Source organism: Olea europaea, chromosome 15 (assembly GCF_002742605.1).
Source record: "Olea europaea var. sylvestris chromosome 15, O_europaea_v1, whole genome shotgun sequence".
In the NCBI taxonomy this organism is placed as follows: Eukaryota; Viridiplantae; Streptophyta; class Magnoliopsida; order Lamiales; family Oleaceae; genus Olea; species Olea europaea.
Genome location: NC_036251.1, coordinates 10,073,405 through 10,091,617, shown reverse-complemented (window position 1 = coordinate 10,091,617; position 18,213 = coordinate 10,073,405). Strand labels below are relative to the sequence as shown.

Here is an 18,213-nt window from a genome sequence, read left to right as displayed (position 1 = left end):
CACAATAAGCCCTAACAATAAACGTCAATACTCGTTATATTGTTCAATATTTGAATTGAACATGAATCTAACAAGAACAATTAAGACTCTGCATCACTCAAAAATTTCAGTACAGATATCCCACTCTTATATTTCACCAACTAATTCAATTGTTGCAATCATTATAGCAAATTATAATTGAGAAGAAGTAGAATTAAGGATAGAATCATATTTCATATTAAATCAAACTTCAGGCAAAAGGATGAAAATTTCCTAGAGCAGAACTGGAGTTCTATCCTAGCCTGATTCCAGATCATGCTGTAACAAACTCGTACAAACACAACAGTTCATGGACAAGATATATTTGATTTAACCATCTAAAACTATTCGATTTATCTTATACCTAATCCAACCCAAGGTGTATTAAAAGAAAAGTTTTTTTATTGTATATTATACTCTCCAATACAATATAATATTTCACAAAAACTTGCACTAATAATTTTGTCAACTAGCTGCAAGCTCACAGAAGGGATGTCATACTGTTTTTCCAGCTAATGGATCTCCGACTCATGCGTGGAGGAGTGAAGCTGAGACCAAACATCTCCTTGAGGGCTTCCCCTTGCTCTGAGAACCCAATCAGCTTTGCAACAATGGCTGCACTATCTGAGACGTGATTCATATCTTTAGTGTCAATCCAAAGATGATGGACCAGCTGCAACCTCCTCCGTTTTGAGTTCAATTTTATACCCCATCTCTCGTAAATTTTGTTCCTTTCATCTTCGGTATATCTCTTATAGATGAGCTTGCTTAGCATCTCCCTCTCACGCCGAAGAGTTTTCATGCTGTCACTCCAAGAAAACAATATGCTGAATCATCAGTCGGAAATAACTAATCTGAGGCTGAATTATTACAGGAATACAAAATTGAAAGAGTCACATCTTCAATGTATAATGTTTATATAATTTTCATGGGAGAGACGGATATTCAAAATGGTCTTACATCTTCAGCGATACGGCTCCTTGATATACAAGTAACACAGGCTATCTATCAATTCCGGCAGCGGAAGGGACAAACCTAGTAAAATATGATACATGGCTACAGTTTTTTCTTTTAATGGGAATCAAAGAGAAATAGAAGATACCTTGATGCCAATGTGAGTGCGTGGCCATCTTGTACAGTTAGATTTCCCTCAGAAAATGTCTCCTTGAGGAATAATAATCTCCTGTGTTCTACCTCCATGTAAATGGAATCTGCCAAGTCGCCTTTAAAGAGGAGGAAGAAGTATGTCCTATGAACCAATGAAACATTGCAAGCCTGCCATAATTCAATTATCGATCCCCGCAGCCTCTCAAACTTCAGAAGCCAATTTGAAGGAGCTCCTGAAGAATCATGCCTTGCATCCAATTCATCTTCGACACTACTTTGAGCTCTTATTTCGGGCTGTTGAACCTAGATATATGAATACAGTAGAAGCATATTAATCAAGAAGCCAAATATATTACAGTATCTTTTTCCCAGGATGCAGCTATTTAAATATGTGGAGAAAAATATTAATGGGAAGAAAAAGGATGGAAAGAGGGAAATTGAAACGTTACAAGAACAGAGCATTTAAGATTCTGGCAACTGTCACCTGATCATCGAGCTTGTTTACATTCTGAAGCCTAACCATCTCCCTGAGTCCTGCTGCAAAGGAACCAAGGGTAGGAATATCTTCATCTCCATGGAAGTTGTCCTCGGCTTTTACTTCATCGGGAAAACTGCTACCATAGGAAGACTGTGAATTGCTTCTGGACAATCTCATACCATTTGCACCATATATCGATGGGGGAAGCATCCAGTTCTTCCTTTGGAAGCCTTCTGGTCTTCCCGGGAAGCTTTTTCCCATCCCGATGGGTGGTGGGGTTGTTTCAATTTCTTCTGCCATCTCAAAGTCAGGAGAGCCAGTCACTAAATTAGGTTTATAACTCCCGTTACTTGTCAATTTCAGGTTTCCAGAATCCAATATATTGATTGATGGGGACAATCGATCCTCACAAGTGCTGGCTAGAGACACCATGGTATTTTGCTCATCTTGCATTTTATGCTCCAACTTCCCATGAATGTAACCATTCTCAACGTCAGGATCTAGTGATAGCACCGGATTGGCAGCACATCTACTACCAAACTCCATCAGTGCTGACTTACTTCCATCATTCTCACTGTTTGACAAATCTTTGTCCATCTCAATACATCGAACTTCTTTACAAACTTCACCAGAATTTTCATTGGCTCCAACTGGGAGATTATCTCTTCCTTGACTGAGTTCTCCTTGACTGAGATCAGTCATAGCATAAGATGAAGAATGATCCTCACTGTCTTCTGACCGCAGTTGGTCCGACCTTGCATCACTTTTGATGTCCTTATTATGAGACTGAATTTTATTAAGCTTCCTAGAACTTACCTTTCTATCATGATGATTGGTTAAACGCAATGACCTTGTAGCTGGATATACATCTTCGCATGTGTTCTCTCCTTGCAATTTAGGAGGACATCCAAGGGCATCCTAGAAAATTAAATGACATATAATTAGTAATCATATTGTGCAATCCCAGAGGTTTCTTCCTGTACGAGTGTGCAGGAAGAAAGAGGGAAGTGAAGGGGGAACATATATTAATTTCTTTGAACTCATAATAATTTCCAACCTCTTGCAACAATTCCTGAACACGAGATCTAGCGAGATCTCGCTGCCTAGTCAGCTCCTTAATCTCTTTCTCCAACTGCATACAGTACGCCAAGCAATCACGTTAGCGTGCTCCAAGTAATTTGAGAGCTTTGCGTTGCTAATGCTTTCACGATAGGAAATATTTATTTATAGGACTGGCTTTGCACATGGAAAAATTGCTATTTATTTTATCCAAATTAGAGAAGATATTTTCTAGTATACATTATCAAGAGGCAAACTATAGCTGTGTCACGCACTTCTAGAAATATCATTCTTCGTGTAATATGCTTTTGACTGCTGGTTTATAGAAAATAGAGATTGTCATAAGCAAGTGTGAAGAAAAGCATTTTGTTTAAGTGAAATTAAAACAGAATCCCAACCATTTGAACAACAAAAAAGAAATTACAACATGAATTAAACTAGACAGAAATCATTAACCTTTTCAATCTGCAGATCCTTCTTTCTAAGCAGTGCTGCATGATCACAGGTCAGTCCAGGAGTTCGCAACTCACTCTCCAACCTGGCTACCTCTTTCTGCAGATGTTTCACCAAGGCCTTATCAGACATTACTACGTTGACCTGTGCATTTGTAGTTACTTCCTTTGCACAGCTAGCAAATAAAAGGGTATTTCTTGATTGTTCAACATGGCATCTTGCAGGGCTCAAAGTGCAAATTATGGTAGTTCGCCCATTGCCTCCCAAGGCAGGTTGCAAAATCCGTGTTAGCTTAGAATCCCTGTAATTGACATGTCCATGTCTTCCTTTGCTGCATTCAGCATATGGCTAAAATTAAGAGTTATAGATGGCTTAGGACTACACTATCATACACAAAGAGTGGAAACGTGTGAGTTGGGAGGTAGGGAAAGAAAGAGTTGATATCCTCATCTTTACCGAGAGGGAAAAAATTAAAAATTAAAAAAAAAAAAAAATTATATGTGTGTGTGTGTGTGTGTGCTTGTCTGATATCTCCCCAATAAAATCCACCTTAAATGGGAAAAGAATGTCCCTCTAATATAGAATTCTTGTGGGCGTGTGGGGGAAGTAAAAGAAAATGGATGAACTCTATATTCATCCTCTGTGGACCAAGAAGAAAGGAACTACCTCCAAATGAAACATAAAGAATCAACAGACGTGGTGAGGGAGGAACACTTGTTATATTTGAGATAAAGTCAGTTCAAGCAAGAAGCCAAAGCAAAAGAAGAGAGGAGAGACAAGATTAGTCGACCTTAGCTTGCGAATCACAGTTCCTAAAGTTAGTAAACTACGATTGATGTGGCAGCCTTCTTTCAGCCTCTGCCCTACTGATAATGATTGAGATGCGCGCTCACTTCCGGCCAGATCAACAAAATTCTGCAGGCAAAAACTATTTAAATTTTCAATTTAAAATTCTTCCGTTTACAAATTCAAAGCATCGAACCAGTTGCATATATTCATCATCAAATCCACAAGACAAAATGATTGCCAATACCACACTAGCAGAAAGGGTGGCTGAGTTGTCTTTCCCTAAGAACTCGCGAGCTGAACTTTCAATCGTCTGAGAACAACCAAGTATAAATTAGCTAGTTATAGGACTTCCAGGGCCTGCCAGAAATTTAAGCAAAAAATTAAAGAACCAGAAAGAAAGAAAGAGGATAAGGCATGCACCAATCTAAGAATTTGATGAGATCTGGAGCTTGTTTCATTCAAGGACGTTTCCCCAATTTGTCTTTGTGCTATGAGAATAAACCCGAAACACAATTATTCTACAATGATTATATGGTCAAGATGTGTCAATGAAGAATTGATAGCCATAAAACTCGCCCTACCTTCGCAGATGGATAAAAGTTCCTTGAGATGACTCCAATCCCTCAGGGTTTCTTCTGTCAGTTTCTCTATAATAGTTCCTCGCTGGAGAAATGGATCAATAGGTAAAAAAGAAATGTGGGTGCTTATACGAGAAAGCAAGCACATATAAACTCACCTCAGGTTCATCAAGCAGTCTGAGTGGATTATTGTCACCGCTGAGGAGGTCTTTAACAACTTCATTGTAAATTTCCATAGCAGAAAACTTCAACACAAATGCTCGTTCCTCATGCTAGAAAATGAAAAAGGAACAATTAATTTTTCAGAAATAATTATAGAAACGTAACCCTATAAAGTCCAAAAGGGAATAAAAATGTTTTATATTGCTATCCATGTAAAGGAACTGATATTAAAACCATATTTACTATTTAAGTACCCTTTGTATGTAATCATAAATGTCAGCCACAGCATACTCAGTAATCCCATTCATAGTATATGTCTTTCCACTGCTTGTTTGGCCATATGCGAAAATAGTAGCTGAAATTGAAATTTTTATGTGAGTTAGAACACATAGCCTGTCATCTGATAACCAAGGCCAACTAATTATAGAATAAAAAATAAAGAATTAGGTCAATAAACAAAAAGCAAAGGTATAATTATCATATCATGCTTACAGTTGATGCCACCAACAACTGACAGGGCAATGTCCTTTGCTCCTTCCTCATAAACTTCCCTCGTGCTGCAGTCACCCCTAAATACTCGATCTGCCCTCATAACGCATTAAAAAGACAGCAACAAGGGAAAGGAAGCAAGATTAATAGTGATTATAATTCTCAAAAATCGCGACGCTAAATATATCTATGAAGATTACAAACACGTCTCAACAACCACCTTTTTGTGTGTCTAGTACAAAGAAAGGTTTCATACAAATTACTTGACTATAAAGTCACATAAATTAACTTGGGTTTAAATTATCATTACTGTCCAAAAATCACTTCTAAATCCTGACTCAATTAATCAACTATAGTCAAATTAACCTACTATAATCATTATTGAGAAGATCTGTCAAAAGAAACCAACAATGTGCACTATAGACAGAAGGGTGGAACAATGGGATGCTTGCACAGTAGAATTCTTTTTAAAAGAAGCAAATATATATATTCTCACTCGGATAACATTTTCTCCTTCCCGAGCTAAAACATAATAAAATATTGATTTGAAAGAAAAAAAGGCGTTTCCTTACCAAACGAGTAAGACGTGGGAAGTCCAGACCTCTCCTGGAGGCTGTTCCGGTACAAAATAGTGGTTGAATTAATGCATTCCCAATCCGTAACTTCATCCTGTGCAATTTCCTTCTCACCCAAAGGCCTCAAACGCACCAACACCAGAATATTTTCTTCCTTTCCATTGCCCCCAACTTGCATCTTCTCCCAATTCATCAATTCTTCTCCACCAAAAGCCCCCATTTCTCAATACCTACTCCTATTAGCCCTCAAAAACAACTCCAATCACAACAAACGTAAAATGACTAAAATTAAAGGTCCACGAAAACACTAAACAGAAGTGTAACTAATACAGAACTTCTCAATGGTCCATTTCTAGCAGAAAAAGGACAAGAAAGTTATGCTGTTGAAAGACAGGGTTGTTGAGTTTGCAATAGAAAATCTACCTCCCGCAACAAGTCATAACAGCATTAATAATCTGCAATGGAACAGAAAATGCTAATTATATAAATATTAACGACTGCTATAATATTGATTAAGCTAAAAGCATAATAATTCAAAGGGGTTAGCTGTGATTAACCACTTTGATTAAGCTTTGACCTTAAGCCTTTTCTTTCAACAGAAACCTAAAATTCTCTTTCGATGGAGCCAGAAATTCGTAACAGACAGCTTGCCTAATGGTGACCCCAATAATCCTTCAAGTCCAAGTAATATGCTCTTTAAAATAATTTTCCAAATAGGCCTGTGGAAATTGAAATATTCACAAGAGTTCACCTTCCGGTATCGTTTTCGTTGAACGTTGGTGAATTGATATTTCAGACTAAGGTTCTTGTCGAAGGGTCAGTACTGAAGCTTCCTTCAATTTCTCATCCGTGGAGTAAAAATAAAATGAAATCTAATACGTAACCGTCGTGAAACTGCTCAAAACATTGATCAGTGAATCAAAATTATCGTGAAACTGCTAGATTTGATTGCGGCATAACATCACTGCGATTCAACGGCAAAAAATAAAAATAAAAATAAAAATAAAATAATAATAATAATAATGAGCGACAAGTGCACAAAACACAGAAAGTATTTATGGATTACAGGTGTACGTTAGTTAGTAAGTTCATGTGAAGCTGAGCTCGTTTTCCTTTGAAAAAGCATGCTAAAAAATCAACATTTTTGAAACTGAATTGTGAAGTGTGAACTTGAAAATTTGTAAATTGCTTTGCGGGTTGAATAAAGTAAATAAAATCAAAGTAAAGTAAAACAAATATGGCTGGAATACATAAAAAATTGCCAAAAGAAATAGTAAAATTCTCTCTTTCTACCCCTTCCCTCCACGATCTCAAAAAAATTTCAAATCAAAACAGTAACGATCTACCATACCAATGGAAGTTGATAAAGAGAAGAATAATGCTCTCAACTTCCAAAAGTAACCGCCTCCTCTCACTTTCTATCTATCAATCTTTCTTCCTCTTTCATATAAGTACACATATTTGAACGTGGGAACTACGAAGCTTTCGGAGAAATTTTGAAGCGGTGTCAACCGTTAAATCTGTTGCCACCGGAATAAACAGGAAATGACGATTTTGACCTTGCTTTATTTTGAAAAGTACATTTTTGGTCACTGAACTTTCAGTAAACATTCAAATGGATCGTCCAACTTTAATTTATCACAACAAAATCATTAAAGTTCAAATTGCTTTCAATATTAGTCTCATTAGTCAGTACCAAACTAACATTCTAGTCCTATATAGACATTGAAAAATAATTTCTAATGTAACATGCCTTACATTATCAAGTGTAAAATTTGAAAAATATAAGCTACTTGGAACCTCAATTAGGGTTATTTCACTTTGTCAGAAAGTGATTGACGGATGAAGTGACATAATGTATATTGGCAAATGTGAATAGATGAAAAAGTTGATTTTGTTTAAAACAGTCCAATAGTGAAATGCAATGTAACATTATGTCACGGTAACATGATTGAAATTATGATGTGATATACTCATGGGCAGATTTAGTGCTGACCTCACACTAAGCCCTGATTGGTTTCCTATTTTTTTTAATTAAAATGAAAAATATGATTGTTATTCATCACATCAAATCACCAAATTTGAATTTTTATCTCTTGTGTGTGGGACTCATAACGGCTATATTTTTCATTCTCATTCTTCCAAAAATGGGAAACAAACGAGATCTAAATTTCAATTTCAAGACCTTAAATTAAGATTTTTCAAGGTTTTTGTTTAAAATTGTCAAAAAATTCCTCATAGTTTTCAATTTTGCCTCCAAAATTAAAATTTTGTAAAATTTACCCTCCTATTACTCTTTTATCCTAGCTCCACCGTCCACCCCTTAATGTACAAGAATTTATTTTCAAAATCTACAACCATTACTTAATTAGGAGATATAATTATTTAAAAACTTAAGACCATTAGATTGTGGTGTAGTTTTTATGTTTTAGATTTTAGTAATATAGACTAAAATTTAAAATAAATTTAGATTCAAAGGGTGTTGATGAAAAATAAAAATTGATTTACGTGTAATATTATTTTGATGGAGAATGTATGGTTAAAAAGAAGGGTAAAGAAAAATGTATGGTTATTTAAAATTATTTTATTCTATTGTAGCATGACCGCATGAGTGGTTTTAGAGAAGGAATTTCATCCAAAGTGTAATTAAAAATGGAATGTAAGTCGTACTTTAAAATTTTTCAAAGAATCATATAGATTAGTCACATTGACAATCATTGAGTTTTTTTCCCATCACGTAAAAAAGAGAGAAGGAAAAGTAAGGAGTGGGGTAAAAAATAAATAAATATATTTTTAAAAAATAAAAATAAAAATAAAAAATATTGATTAATAATCATTGCAAGGCTTCTTCTTGGCAAGGTGTTGAAGGAATCAAAGTAAAAGGTCAGACCCACTCATGATTCAGTGGATCCCAATTTCCATGACAGAAAAAAATGAAAACTATGATAATGTTGTGCACGTCTGCACCCAAAAAGAGTTAAGTGTCAAAGTTATGATATTTTATGTTCTTTATTAAGAGAGAACGAGGAATGGAGGTATCAATTATTGAACTCAAGCTTAGAAAGTTTAAAACATCAATTCGAGGAGCGTTCTAACGTATCTCGACTGTTAGAATTAACAATTGTATAAAAAGTAGGACAATAAGCATAACTTATCAAACACGTATAGAAATGTTCGAAACATTTTTATAGATGTGTCAAATACAAACACGTCGTTCTAGAGTAGGAGTATTGTCCACACTTTTTAGAATCCATTTGGCATAATTTCTAAGAAGTCAAAAGAAAGTCTTCGGATCCAGAAGATGTTTTAGAATTGATTAATTTTATAAAAGTATCTCTCTTAATTAGAAGAGTTTTTAAATGAAATCGACACGATGTAACTTTCTTTAAAAGTTTTTTCAAAATTAGTTTATAAACATCAATTAAGATAATTTCGTCAAGAAATTCTTGTATAAGAAATATAAATAAAAGTAAAAGTCCTGTCAAACTCGAAGAATTTTGCAAAATTTATGTAAAAGTTTTCCAAAGTTATCCTAGCCAGCAACAAAACAAAACAAAATGAAACCTACCAATCCAACCTACCATCAAATGGTGGGAAGGTGGTTGGACCAAATATATTCCCATATGAAAATGATTGAGGCATTTGATGAATTTTATAGTTCATTTAGTGAGAATTTTCCCTTCGAAATTATGATATATTTCACGAATCCAATGTCGCTTAATTTCCTACCACTAACAATGCAGTCAAATTCTAGTTTGAAAGTGTTTTTTAAATGGTTCTTCTGAAAGTCAAAATACAAGATGATTTGTTTTCGATTTTTTTTTATCATAATGTCTCTTTCTTAATTAACCAAGCATAATATATGGAATATATATTTTAATAAATATATTGTTCGACTCTCTCTAGTCGAGTAGTCAAGTCGATTTTCATCGAAATGTTTGCAAATACACGTATAAACAAAAATAATCTTCCTTCATCTACTTCTTCATAGTTCGATAAGTTTAGTAGACATAGCCCTTAACAAACATTCCTTTCTTTGCTTCATCAGATTCTCCCTCACCAGTGTATTTCCCAAGTTGAGCAAGAGAGTTAGCCTTGGCCCGAACAAGCAAAGTATCCTGAGCCGCCTTCACATTCTCCGGACGCCCTCCCCATGTCTTCAAGCATGTGTTTTGTAGTGCCCTTGCATATGAGAAAGAGACGTGCCATGGGTTGGGTGCTTGGTTCATGGCATTCAAGTTCAATGTTGCCTCCACTTCAGATTGCCCACCAGACAAAAACTGCCCAAAATTCAACATTTTTTGTTATTTTGACCTATGCAATGCTAGCGACTCATATTCAGTATTTTTTATCCACATATTTTGTAGGATCTATACCACATATTTTGTAGGATCTATAGCTTATAAGCACTTAAGAATACTACCAAACGAGCACTTACCATGATTCCAGGGACGGATGGGGGGATTCTCCTTTTGAGAAGGTTGAGAGTATAGTCAGCAACCTGCTCAGGAGTAGCCTTGTCCTTGCATTCGGCACCCGGGGTAACCATGCTAGGCTTGAGGAGAATACCCTCAAAGAGGACATTATTCTCAGCCAGGTAGAAAAACACCTCAGCCCATACCTTTTGAGCAACCTCAAAGGTCCTGTCAATCCCATGTTCTCCATCAAGCAAGATTTCTGGTTCCACAATTGGAACTAATCCATTGTCCTGGACACCAAATAAACATCAAATTTCAATAGACAACTTTTGATAAACCAAGCGGATGCAAGCAAGCAGTACTAGATAAAACTATACAACTTTTGATAATGTCTGATACTAATGTAACCAACATTTAATTTAGTAAATTGATAGTTCTCAAAACAGATGTAAGTACTTGAGAAATGGCAGCATATCGAGCCAGTCCCCAGGCAGCTTCCTTCACGGCCAAGGCAGATGGGCCATTGGGAATGCTCACAACGGTACGCCTAAAAGATGGATATTCAGAAGCTATCAGTAAATATCTACCACAATGGATCGAGGGTAAAAAAATTGCAGAGATTCTGTTGAATTGCAAAAGGAGCATCAGTCTTACCATTTGGCAAAACGAGCACCCTGTTCGTAGTAAGCAGCGGACCGGGAAGCAAGGCCATCAAGACCTTGGCACCAGGACTCGTTATTTGAACCAGCAAGGGGAACCAAACCCTGCACAAACCCAATCAACATTTTTAAGAATATTGAATCTTACTTATATAAGTCCCTGTTTGATGGTCATTATTTGGGATTTTCAATATTTTGAATAGTGATTTTTAGGAGAATATTAAAAAGTAGGGAACAATTTTGAGATTACATGCAGAATATTTTATTGTGTGTAGAAAAAAATGTTTTGAAATAAAGGATGTCGAGGGGCTAAGTTGTTGAGCTTAACCAAAGAGGCTATAGTTATATCCCCTATTTCTCTCTAACAGTTTAAGCTTTTTGATGAATTGGCAACTTCTACGTAGAATATTAGTTACCTTGTCGACTTTGATACCGGGGACAATGTTTTGCTCTACTAGGACATCGACCATTTTCTTCCCATCTGTTGTGGATTGGTAGAGAGTCTCCTCGAAGAGAATTGCACCTGAGATGTACTGGCCAAGGCCAGGGGCGGTCACAAGGAGGGTACGATAAGCTTGGCGGTTAGCCTCTGTATTCTCAAGCCCGATGGACGCCAAACGCTTTCCACAGGTAGCATTGGATTCATCCATTGCCAGAATTCCACGCCCCGGTGATGCAACAGTTTTCTACACACATGATATTAAGACAACATTTTCATTTCCCATTGAATTTCGAAGGTAACACAATTTGTAGTTCCAAAACCAAGTCATCTAACATGTTAGAAACTTGTTGACAGAGAGGTTGGAATTGGAGTTTTTTTTATAAATGTTAAACCAGGCGTGATGTAGTCCAAAAATATAATGATTAATCCCCTCCATAACTCGAGGTTTTAGAATTGAAGTGATGAAAATCTATCACTAGCTTGCTAGTAAGTTAAATCACTCGCAACATCTCAATTATCCCTACATTTTATGGTCAATTCTTGACTTGGACATTGAAGTGTCTCCAGGAATTCCATACCCCTTATGCAGGTACTCAGCCCACAATCCCGATCACTAAACCGAGCTAGGTACTCTCGTTGCCCATTTTCAAACAACATCAACAAAAAATATCAATGTATGATGCTCTATTCATACTACATGCTAATAAAAAGTCATATTGGATTGATTGAGCTAGCTCTGAAAAATAAAAATAAATACATACTGCGGTTTTGACAAGCTCATCGGCGTAAGAGGAAGCACGAACGCTGAGCGATGATGGGACGGCATTAGGGAAGCAGCGGACGACCGTTTGACGGAGTGTATGGCCCTTCACAAACTCAGACTTGTCAAGAACAGGAGATGACTTAAGAAGTGATGCTGAGGCCATGCTCTACAATCTTATCTCCTCTTTCAGATTTTCACACTTTCCTACGCATAAGCACACACTCAACATTCTATTTATAATTGTCCAAAATTATAATTGTTTGTACATAAGATGTCTCATTTGAGGCTGGCATGAGTTGGCCAATCTTTGGTCGCCATGTAGACTTGATAATTTGTCCACTTGGCTCTGTACAAGTGGTTGATACAGATTAGGTTATTCCCACCTCGTAAAAACCAAGAAATAAATGGGATCTTAAATTGAAAATTCTTGATATTTTTGGGGCATCACAATCACTATTTGGGGCCCAAATTGGAGCTGTTACAAAGATTCAAATTGACATGTTCTAATGGCCGTGGTTTATTTTCAGGATTTGGTGACTTGAGCACCAGAAAGATAGCCAGGTCAGCCAAGCACATCATGCCACGTATCAACCTTCTACTCCGCTAATGGGAGCTAAATTATGTTATTAGTATCAAGCACCATGTTGCCCACTTCCTGGCTAGACCAGTCGGTCCAATTTGATTTTATAACCCTTTAATCATATACACCAAATTAAACCTTGATTCAGTGAATTTAGAGACCGAATCACCTTAAAAGTGGAAGAATAGGAGGATCGAGCGTTCAGTGGAGAGATATCCGGGACCGGAGAGAGTCATAATTTTCCTTTTCATGAACTGAAATATAGATTTTTTTACTTTTTTTAGAGGCAAAAAATTTGCTATCTCAATAAACACTTAAAAGCACGAACAAGCCAAGCACTTAAAAATCTCAGCTGACACAAGAACTAACATGAAGTACTAGCGCCCCAACAAAATTTAGTCCTAGAAAATGAGATTTATATTTAAAGTAAATGCTAAAACCGTAAGCCAAGAAGTTGGGAACATGAAGAATTGTGTTTTCTAAACCAATGTGGTGAAAAACACCATAATCCAACATTAAAGCCAAACGAGAGGATTTCTCAGTAATCAAGCAGCATAACTACACTACTTTGTATGGTTGCAAGATAAAAGGTCAAAAAAATTCTAAAACTGATTCGGGCTCAAAGACAGATCGGCAATCCCGGAAATGAGAGCATCAAGTGACTTGTCTTTCAAGCATTTCCATTGCTCAGAATCATCAGGAATCGAAGGTTCTGGCTCCAAAGTACTTTCTGCAAGGGCTTTATTCAACTGCTTAATAAGTTCATCCTCCTCGGGGGGAATGTCTAAATCCCATACCTTGAAAATGTCTTCAGTTGATTGCTCCAATTCAGGTTCTTTAAAAACAAAATCCACCTCAGGATTAGAACCACCAAGATCCTTTGAATTCTCATTGTATGTAGGAAGGAAAACATTTTTCACATCAGTTCTTGACCAGAAATTATCAGTATTCTCGGTGTTCAGTTCTGATACCTTATCACTGGAAGCAGTACTAATGGTTGCTATAACTGAATCATGCGTATTTCCTATATCTTCACTTGAAGTATAAGGAAAAGTCCCTATCTCGGCTCCTTCAGGGGTATCGTTGTCTTTTGCCCTAGCAGAAGAGTCCGGCTCAGATCCAAGAGTTTCCAACAATGCATCTTTAAGAGAGTTCCAACCGTTTTCTAGCATTAAGGGATCTTTACTCAAGCAGGAATCTGCCCAGGTGACATCTTCTGGTAAAAACACAGATCCACTCTGCTCAATTGCTTCAGAATTGAGACTTGAAGAAGAAACAGAGCTTTCTGTCACGTCATCCCCAATGGCCATGGCAAGAAGATAAGTAGATAATGTTGTTGTAACCTGCCCATAGTACAAAAAAGCAATCACCATAATGTATCAGATATAGAAATTACAGTATCATGAAAAGAAAATACTTAAGTTTGATGATAACACTATATCAACAAAAGTAAAATACTGGTCATTACTCAAAACAAGCACCTGCGTAGTCATAATTCTTGAGTTTATAAGCACCAGAGCAGAACAAAGCAAGATTACCTCGTGATATGACTGCATAAGAAAACAAGAAAAGGAAGCGACTCAATAAAGTTGAACTAGGAGTAAATCACACACATTTGCAGTATTTCATTAGTAAAACATTGACGTTCTAACTTCTCTACTCAATCAATTTCAAGCGTTCAATTAAGCATCTAAAATGCCTACAAGAGGTGTATGACAATTCTCCAAGAAAACCCGGTTTTCCATTCACTTATAAATACATGAACAGGAGTAGTCATTCCCTTATCAAAACTTCCTAACTATAAGACTCAAAACTACAAGTTTTTGCAGGGAAACTTTGATCAATAAATCAACCCCGTATGTCTAAAATACATTAATCTTCAAAATAGACATGGTAAAAAATAAAAGGGACAAACTTGTTAGAGGTATACATGTAAATAATAAAAAACTCCTCTCTTTTCTAACCTAATTTTCTAAATAAGACATCCATTTAATTGGAAATTTTAAATGGCATTTGAGTCTGAGAATATAGTGATTTCATAAACAAAATCATCACTATTTGATAGCGTAAACTTAAAGAATATTAAAGTGATTCCATATGTCCAAGGAATGTAAGTTTGACACGATGCCACAAGAGTCATGTCGAACAAGATATGCAAAACAACGTATTTTTTGTAATTAACTAATATCTTATCGAAACCCTAATCCAAATTAACAGCAAAAATAGGCTTTTATTTAAAAAAAAAAAAATAAAACCACTTAAATTTTTTACCAATCCAAGCCCCCAATAATCTATTAATTTAGTAGCATCCACTGATGAATGAACATTGATACAACAAAGAACTCAGGGCTCACTTCGTCTACAACAACTTACCGTTCAATTTCCGATTCATCTTAAAAGCTTCTAATTATTACCAACAGATAAATCTTTGCAGCTTTGTAGTTGATACAGTTCTGAGGTGACTCCAATCAGGAAAAAAAAATCGGAAAGAAATCATTGACAAAGGGCAAAATTAACAACGAAACAGAACTGAAAGCATCTTTTATTTTGAATTTAATATAAAAAAACAAACAATTGGAAAATTTTATCTAAAAGCTTCAAAGGGACGCAAAAATATTAAAATAAAAATGTAAGATGGAGAGAGGAGAGCGAGTACCTTTTAAAGAATGGAAAACAAGAACGTGTGCGAAGAAAGAATTGAAGAATTTATAGAGAGCTGGAAATCTTGTGTTTGTTAATGAAACGACAATAATCATGTCGTTCAATTCAAATTTCAAAAAATTGTAAATAAGTAAACGCCGTTTAGTATTTGATTTAAATCAGTTTTTAATCTAAATCAAAGTTAAACAATCAATATTAATTATATCTTTCATGAGTCTCATAATTTTTCAACCACACGTTTCAAAAATTTCTATCAAAATCTTCTAAAAATCTAATTTTAATCCTACGGGCTAAGTTACGCGACCCGAGTTTCTTTGAAAAGATTCGATCCCAACACATTATTTTAATAAAAAAAATTAAACATCAAATAAGCTGATTATTTTCTTTTAAAAAGACTAGAATAAAAAAACTTAGCTCCCGTTTGATCTCCATTAAATTAAATTTAATTTTTCTCTTCTATTTTCAATTACATAATTTTTCATAAAATAGTATTACACGTAAATCGAAAAGTTTTCATTCTTTTTTAACCACTCATTCTCCAAAAAAATACTATTCCATTAATTTTAATTTGAAAAAATGAGAGCCAAACGAGGACTTATAATGGTTACATGTTGGTTTATTAGCACAAAATACCCCTGCGTTTGGTCTTTTATATGCAAAACATGTTTATGTTTTATTTTTATTTTTATTTTTTACAGTTTATACCTATTTTCACGTTTCATTATGGAAGATTTGGGTAATTGGCACAAAACATCCTTATCTTTTAAGTTTATTGTCGAAAACATTTATACCTTTCATTTTTTTGACATTTTTGCCTTATCTTCCACATTTCTTTGCACAAAAGATCCGTTTGGCAATTTTACTCTCCATTGAAATGAAACAAAAAGAAAAGAAAAGAAAAAATAAAGAATTAATTGTAATCATAATCTCAAATTTTTTTAAAAATTATAAATCAGTCATAAGGAAACTTGAATGTACAGGGAAATAATCAAGAAATTGAAAGATTTTTTAATCATAACCAATGAAAATGAAAAAATTTGAAGATTACATGATTTTTGCCTCAAACATTCCATCTACTCTTCACAAAATAAAAATTGAAATTTATGCTTACCCATTTTTGAAGATTTTCAGTTTCATTGGCTATGGTTCAAAATTTCTCTATTTCTTGATTATTTCTATGTACATTCAAGTTTCTATTTTTTTAATTTTTTTCGGGTAATTTTAAAAAATTTTAGTTCACAATAAATTGTGACCGATTTATAATTTTTTTGAAAATTTTGGACTATTATTGCAATTAGTTCTTTATTTTTTTTCTTTTCTTTTCTTTTTGTTTTATTTGAATGAAGGGTAAAATCGTCAAAAACAAATGAAAATGACCTTCTGGGCAAAGAAATGTAAAAGGTAGGGACGAAAATGCCAAAAAATGAAAGGTTGGTACTTTTTTCACAATAAACTTGAAAAGTAAGAGCTTTTTGTGCCAATTACTCTGAAAGATTTTATTTCCATCAATTTTTATCTAATTTCTCAATTAAAAATTGTAAAATGACAAATGTACTCTCCTATTTAAATAAAACAAATAAAATGAAAAATAAAAAACAAATTGCAATCATACTCCAACTGCTTTTAAAAAAAAATTACAAATAAATCCCAAATTAATTAAATTAAAAATCAAAAAATCTTTTTTCCACTCTAAAACATTACAAATGGCCTCTCAAACGCTTTCGATCTCAACCTCTCAATCCAACGTGGTGGCAGTGCTGATCTCCACCCACGCATTCCGCTCCTTTATCTCCCACCTCTTCCAGTGCTGTCCCTGGTATGAATTCCTCAATCGCTCTTCCTTTGCCCGTCCCCAACTCGTTATCCGAAATTGTCTCCCACGTCCGCAAGAGCACCTCCTACTTTCGCATCAATTATTTTTCTCTAATCGCCCTTTCATCGCTTTATCCTTCTCTCCTACCGTTTTCGTTACTTGTCCTCTTCGCCTCGTGAGATTTTGGTGGTGTCTACCATAGCTGTGGTGTTCTTTATGTAAGGAATTATTTACTGAACATGGACAGATAAATGCAGAGAACTTATGGCTTGGCTTTCTTGCTTAGCCTTGAATATTTGCATTATATTTATAGATGTACATTTTAATTGTAATAAACAATTGTAGGGAAAAATAAGATATCTATCTAGCTGGAGATACTTGAAATAGATCGGACTCTTGAGGCACTACTAGAATGGACTCTTGTTCCCTGATTTTCTGCCAAAGTATCTAATGGTATAACACCTCCCAACAAATTAATGGGGTTTTAATAAACCATTAATATGTTTTTTAGAAACTGAAAACGTTGTGCTGGACTTTAATATTACGATTACAAACTTTCTCCCTAATGAAATGATAATCAATCTCCACGTGCTTTGTCCGAGCATGAAACACTGAGTTTGATGCAAGAGCAATGGCACCAATATTGTCACACCATACAATCGGTGTAAAAGCAAGGCCAATAGCCAATTCCCGAAAGAGCATTCTTATCCAGTAGACTTCAGCTGTAGCAAGAGCCATAGAACATTATTCCACCTCTGTACTTGAGCGAGACACCACATGTTGTTTCTTAGAGCTCTAGGAAACTAAGTCTCTGCCCAAGAACACCCCGTAACCACTAGTAGATCTTCTATCATCAGGATTGTCGGCCCAATATGAGTCATAATAAGTATGTAATTCAAGAGAAGATGGAGTGTAATACAAACCATGGTTGACAGTGCCCTTTACATATCGAAGAACCCTTTTCATAGCTTGCCAGTGAAGTGTTGTCGGTTGGTGCATGTAGAGACACAACTGGTTGACAGAGTATGCTATATCTAGACGTGTTATTGTATAATATTGTTTGGCGATAATCAGTAGGATCTAAGAGCATATCACCATCCATACTAGATAGTTTAGGTCCTGATGAGTGCAGTAGTGTTTCATATATATATATATATATATATATATAT

The 18,213-nt window shown here is 35.3% G+C and overlaps 3 protein-coding genes across 13 annotated transcripts; all 3 read right to left on the bottom strand.

The window, feature by feature from the left end:
• Positions 1-400: 400 nt before the first annotated feature.
• LOC111410092 (kinesin-like protein KIN-7E) lies at positions 401-7,197 on the bottom strand. 9 transcript variants are annotated; one of them, XM_023040282.1, is made up of 16 exons: positions 6,460-7,197; positions 6,286-6,380; positions 6,132-6,163; positions 5,706-5,964; positions 5,137-5,226; positions 4,899-4,999; positions 4,641-4,754; positions 4,486-4,567; positions 4,325-4,392; positions 4,149-4,214; positions 3,906-4,030; positions 3,119-3,446; positions 2,661-2,735; positions 1,610-2,521; positions 1,121-1,428; positions 401-827 (listed from the first exon to the last, which is right to left on the bottom strand). In XM_023040282.1, the coding sequence occupies exons 4-16, from the start codon at positions 5,926-5,928 to the stop codon at positions 500-502; spliced, it is 2,820 nt and encodes a 939-aa protein (XP_022896050.1). In that variant the 5' UTR covers positions 5,929-5,964; positions 6,132-6,163; positions 6,286-6,380; positions 6,460-7,197; the 3' UTR covers positions 401-499. The 9 variants fall into 9 exon arrangements, with proteins under 9 accessions (XP_022896050.1, XP_022896053.1, XP_022896047.1 ...); XM_023040285.1 differs by having other exon boundaries at positions 5,706-5,944; XM_023040279.1 differs by having other exon boundaries at positions 5,706-6,163.
• Positions 7,198-9,567: 2,370 nt separating this feature from the next.
• LOC111410094 (fructose-bisphosphate aldolase 1, chloroplastic-like) lies at positions 9,568-12,221 on the bottom strand. Its single transcript, XM_023040289.1, has 6 exons — positions 11,989-12,221; positions 11,202-11,471; positions 10,781-10,890; positions 10,583-10,673; positions 10,147-10,416; positions 9,568-9,988 (listed from the first exon to the last, which is right to left on the bottom strand). Exons 1-6 carry the CDS (start codon positions 12,151-12,153, stop codon positions 9,710-9,712), a joined length of 1,185 nt encoding a protein of 394 aa, XP_022896057.1. The 5' UTR covers positions 12,154-12,221; the 3' UTR covers positions 9,568-9,709.
• Positions 12,222-12,972: 751 nt separating this feature from the next.
• On the bottom strand, positions 12,973-15,245 carry LOC111410095. Of its 3 annotated transcripts, none has more exons than XM_023040292.1 (3): positions 15,227-15,245; positions 14,052-14,120; positions 12,973-13,913 (listed from the first exon to the last, which is right to left on the bottom strand). In XM_023040292.1, the coding sequence occupies exons 2-3, from the start codon at positions 14,061-14,063 to the stop codon at positions 13,173-13,175; spliced, it is 753 nt and encodes a 250-aa protein (XP_022896060.1). In that variant the 5' UTR covers positions 14,064-14,120; positions 15,227-15,245; the 3' UTR covers positions 12,973-13,172. The 3 variants fall into 3 exon arrangements, with proteins under 3 accessions (XP_022896060.1, XP_022896059.1, XP_022896058.1); XM_023040291.1 differs by lacking the exon at positions 15,227-15,245 and adding an exon at positions 14,944-15,126; XM_023040290.1 differs by lacking the exon at positions 15,227-15,245 and having other exon boundaries at positions 14,052-15,126.
• Positions 15,246-18,213: the final 2,968 nt, after the last annotated feature.

Excerpts from the sequence above, each read along its gene's own strand:
- LOC111410095 (XM_023040290.1), bottom strand. The coding sequence starts at position 14,126 with ATGCAGTCATATCACGAGGTAATCTTGCTTTGTTCTGCTCTGGTGCTT. Across the intron at positions 13,914-14,051 it reads CAAGAATTATGACTACGCAG|GTTACAACAACATTATCTAC; the intron begins GTGCTTGTTTTG and ends TACTATGGGCAG.
- LOC111410094 (XM_023040289.1), bottom strand. The coding sequence starts at position 12,153 with ATGGCCTCAGCATCACTTCTTAAGTCATCTCCTGTTCTTGACAAGTCT. Across the intron at positions 11,472-11,988 it reads ATGAGCTTGTCAAAACCGCA|AAAACTGTTGCATCACCGGG; the intron begins GTATGTATTTAT and ends TCATGTGTGTAG. Across the intron at positions 10,891-11,201 it reads CCGGTATCAAAGTCGACAAG|GGTTTGGTTCCCCTTGCTGG; the intron begins GTAACTAATATT and ends GGGTTTGTGCAG.
- LOC111410092 (XM_023040279.1), bottom strand. The coding sequence starts at position 5,928 with ATGGGGGCTTTTGGTGGAGAAGAATTGATGAATTGGGAGAAGATGCAA. Across the intron at positions 4,568-4,640 it reads GACTGCTTGATGAACCTGAG|CGAGGAACTATTATAGAGAA; the intron begins GTGAGTTTATAT and ends CCATTTCTCCAG. Across the intron at positions 3,447-3,905 it reads ACTGTGATTCGCAAGCTAAG|CAAAGGAAGACATGGACATG; the intron begins GTCGACTAATCT and ends TGCTGAATGCAG.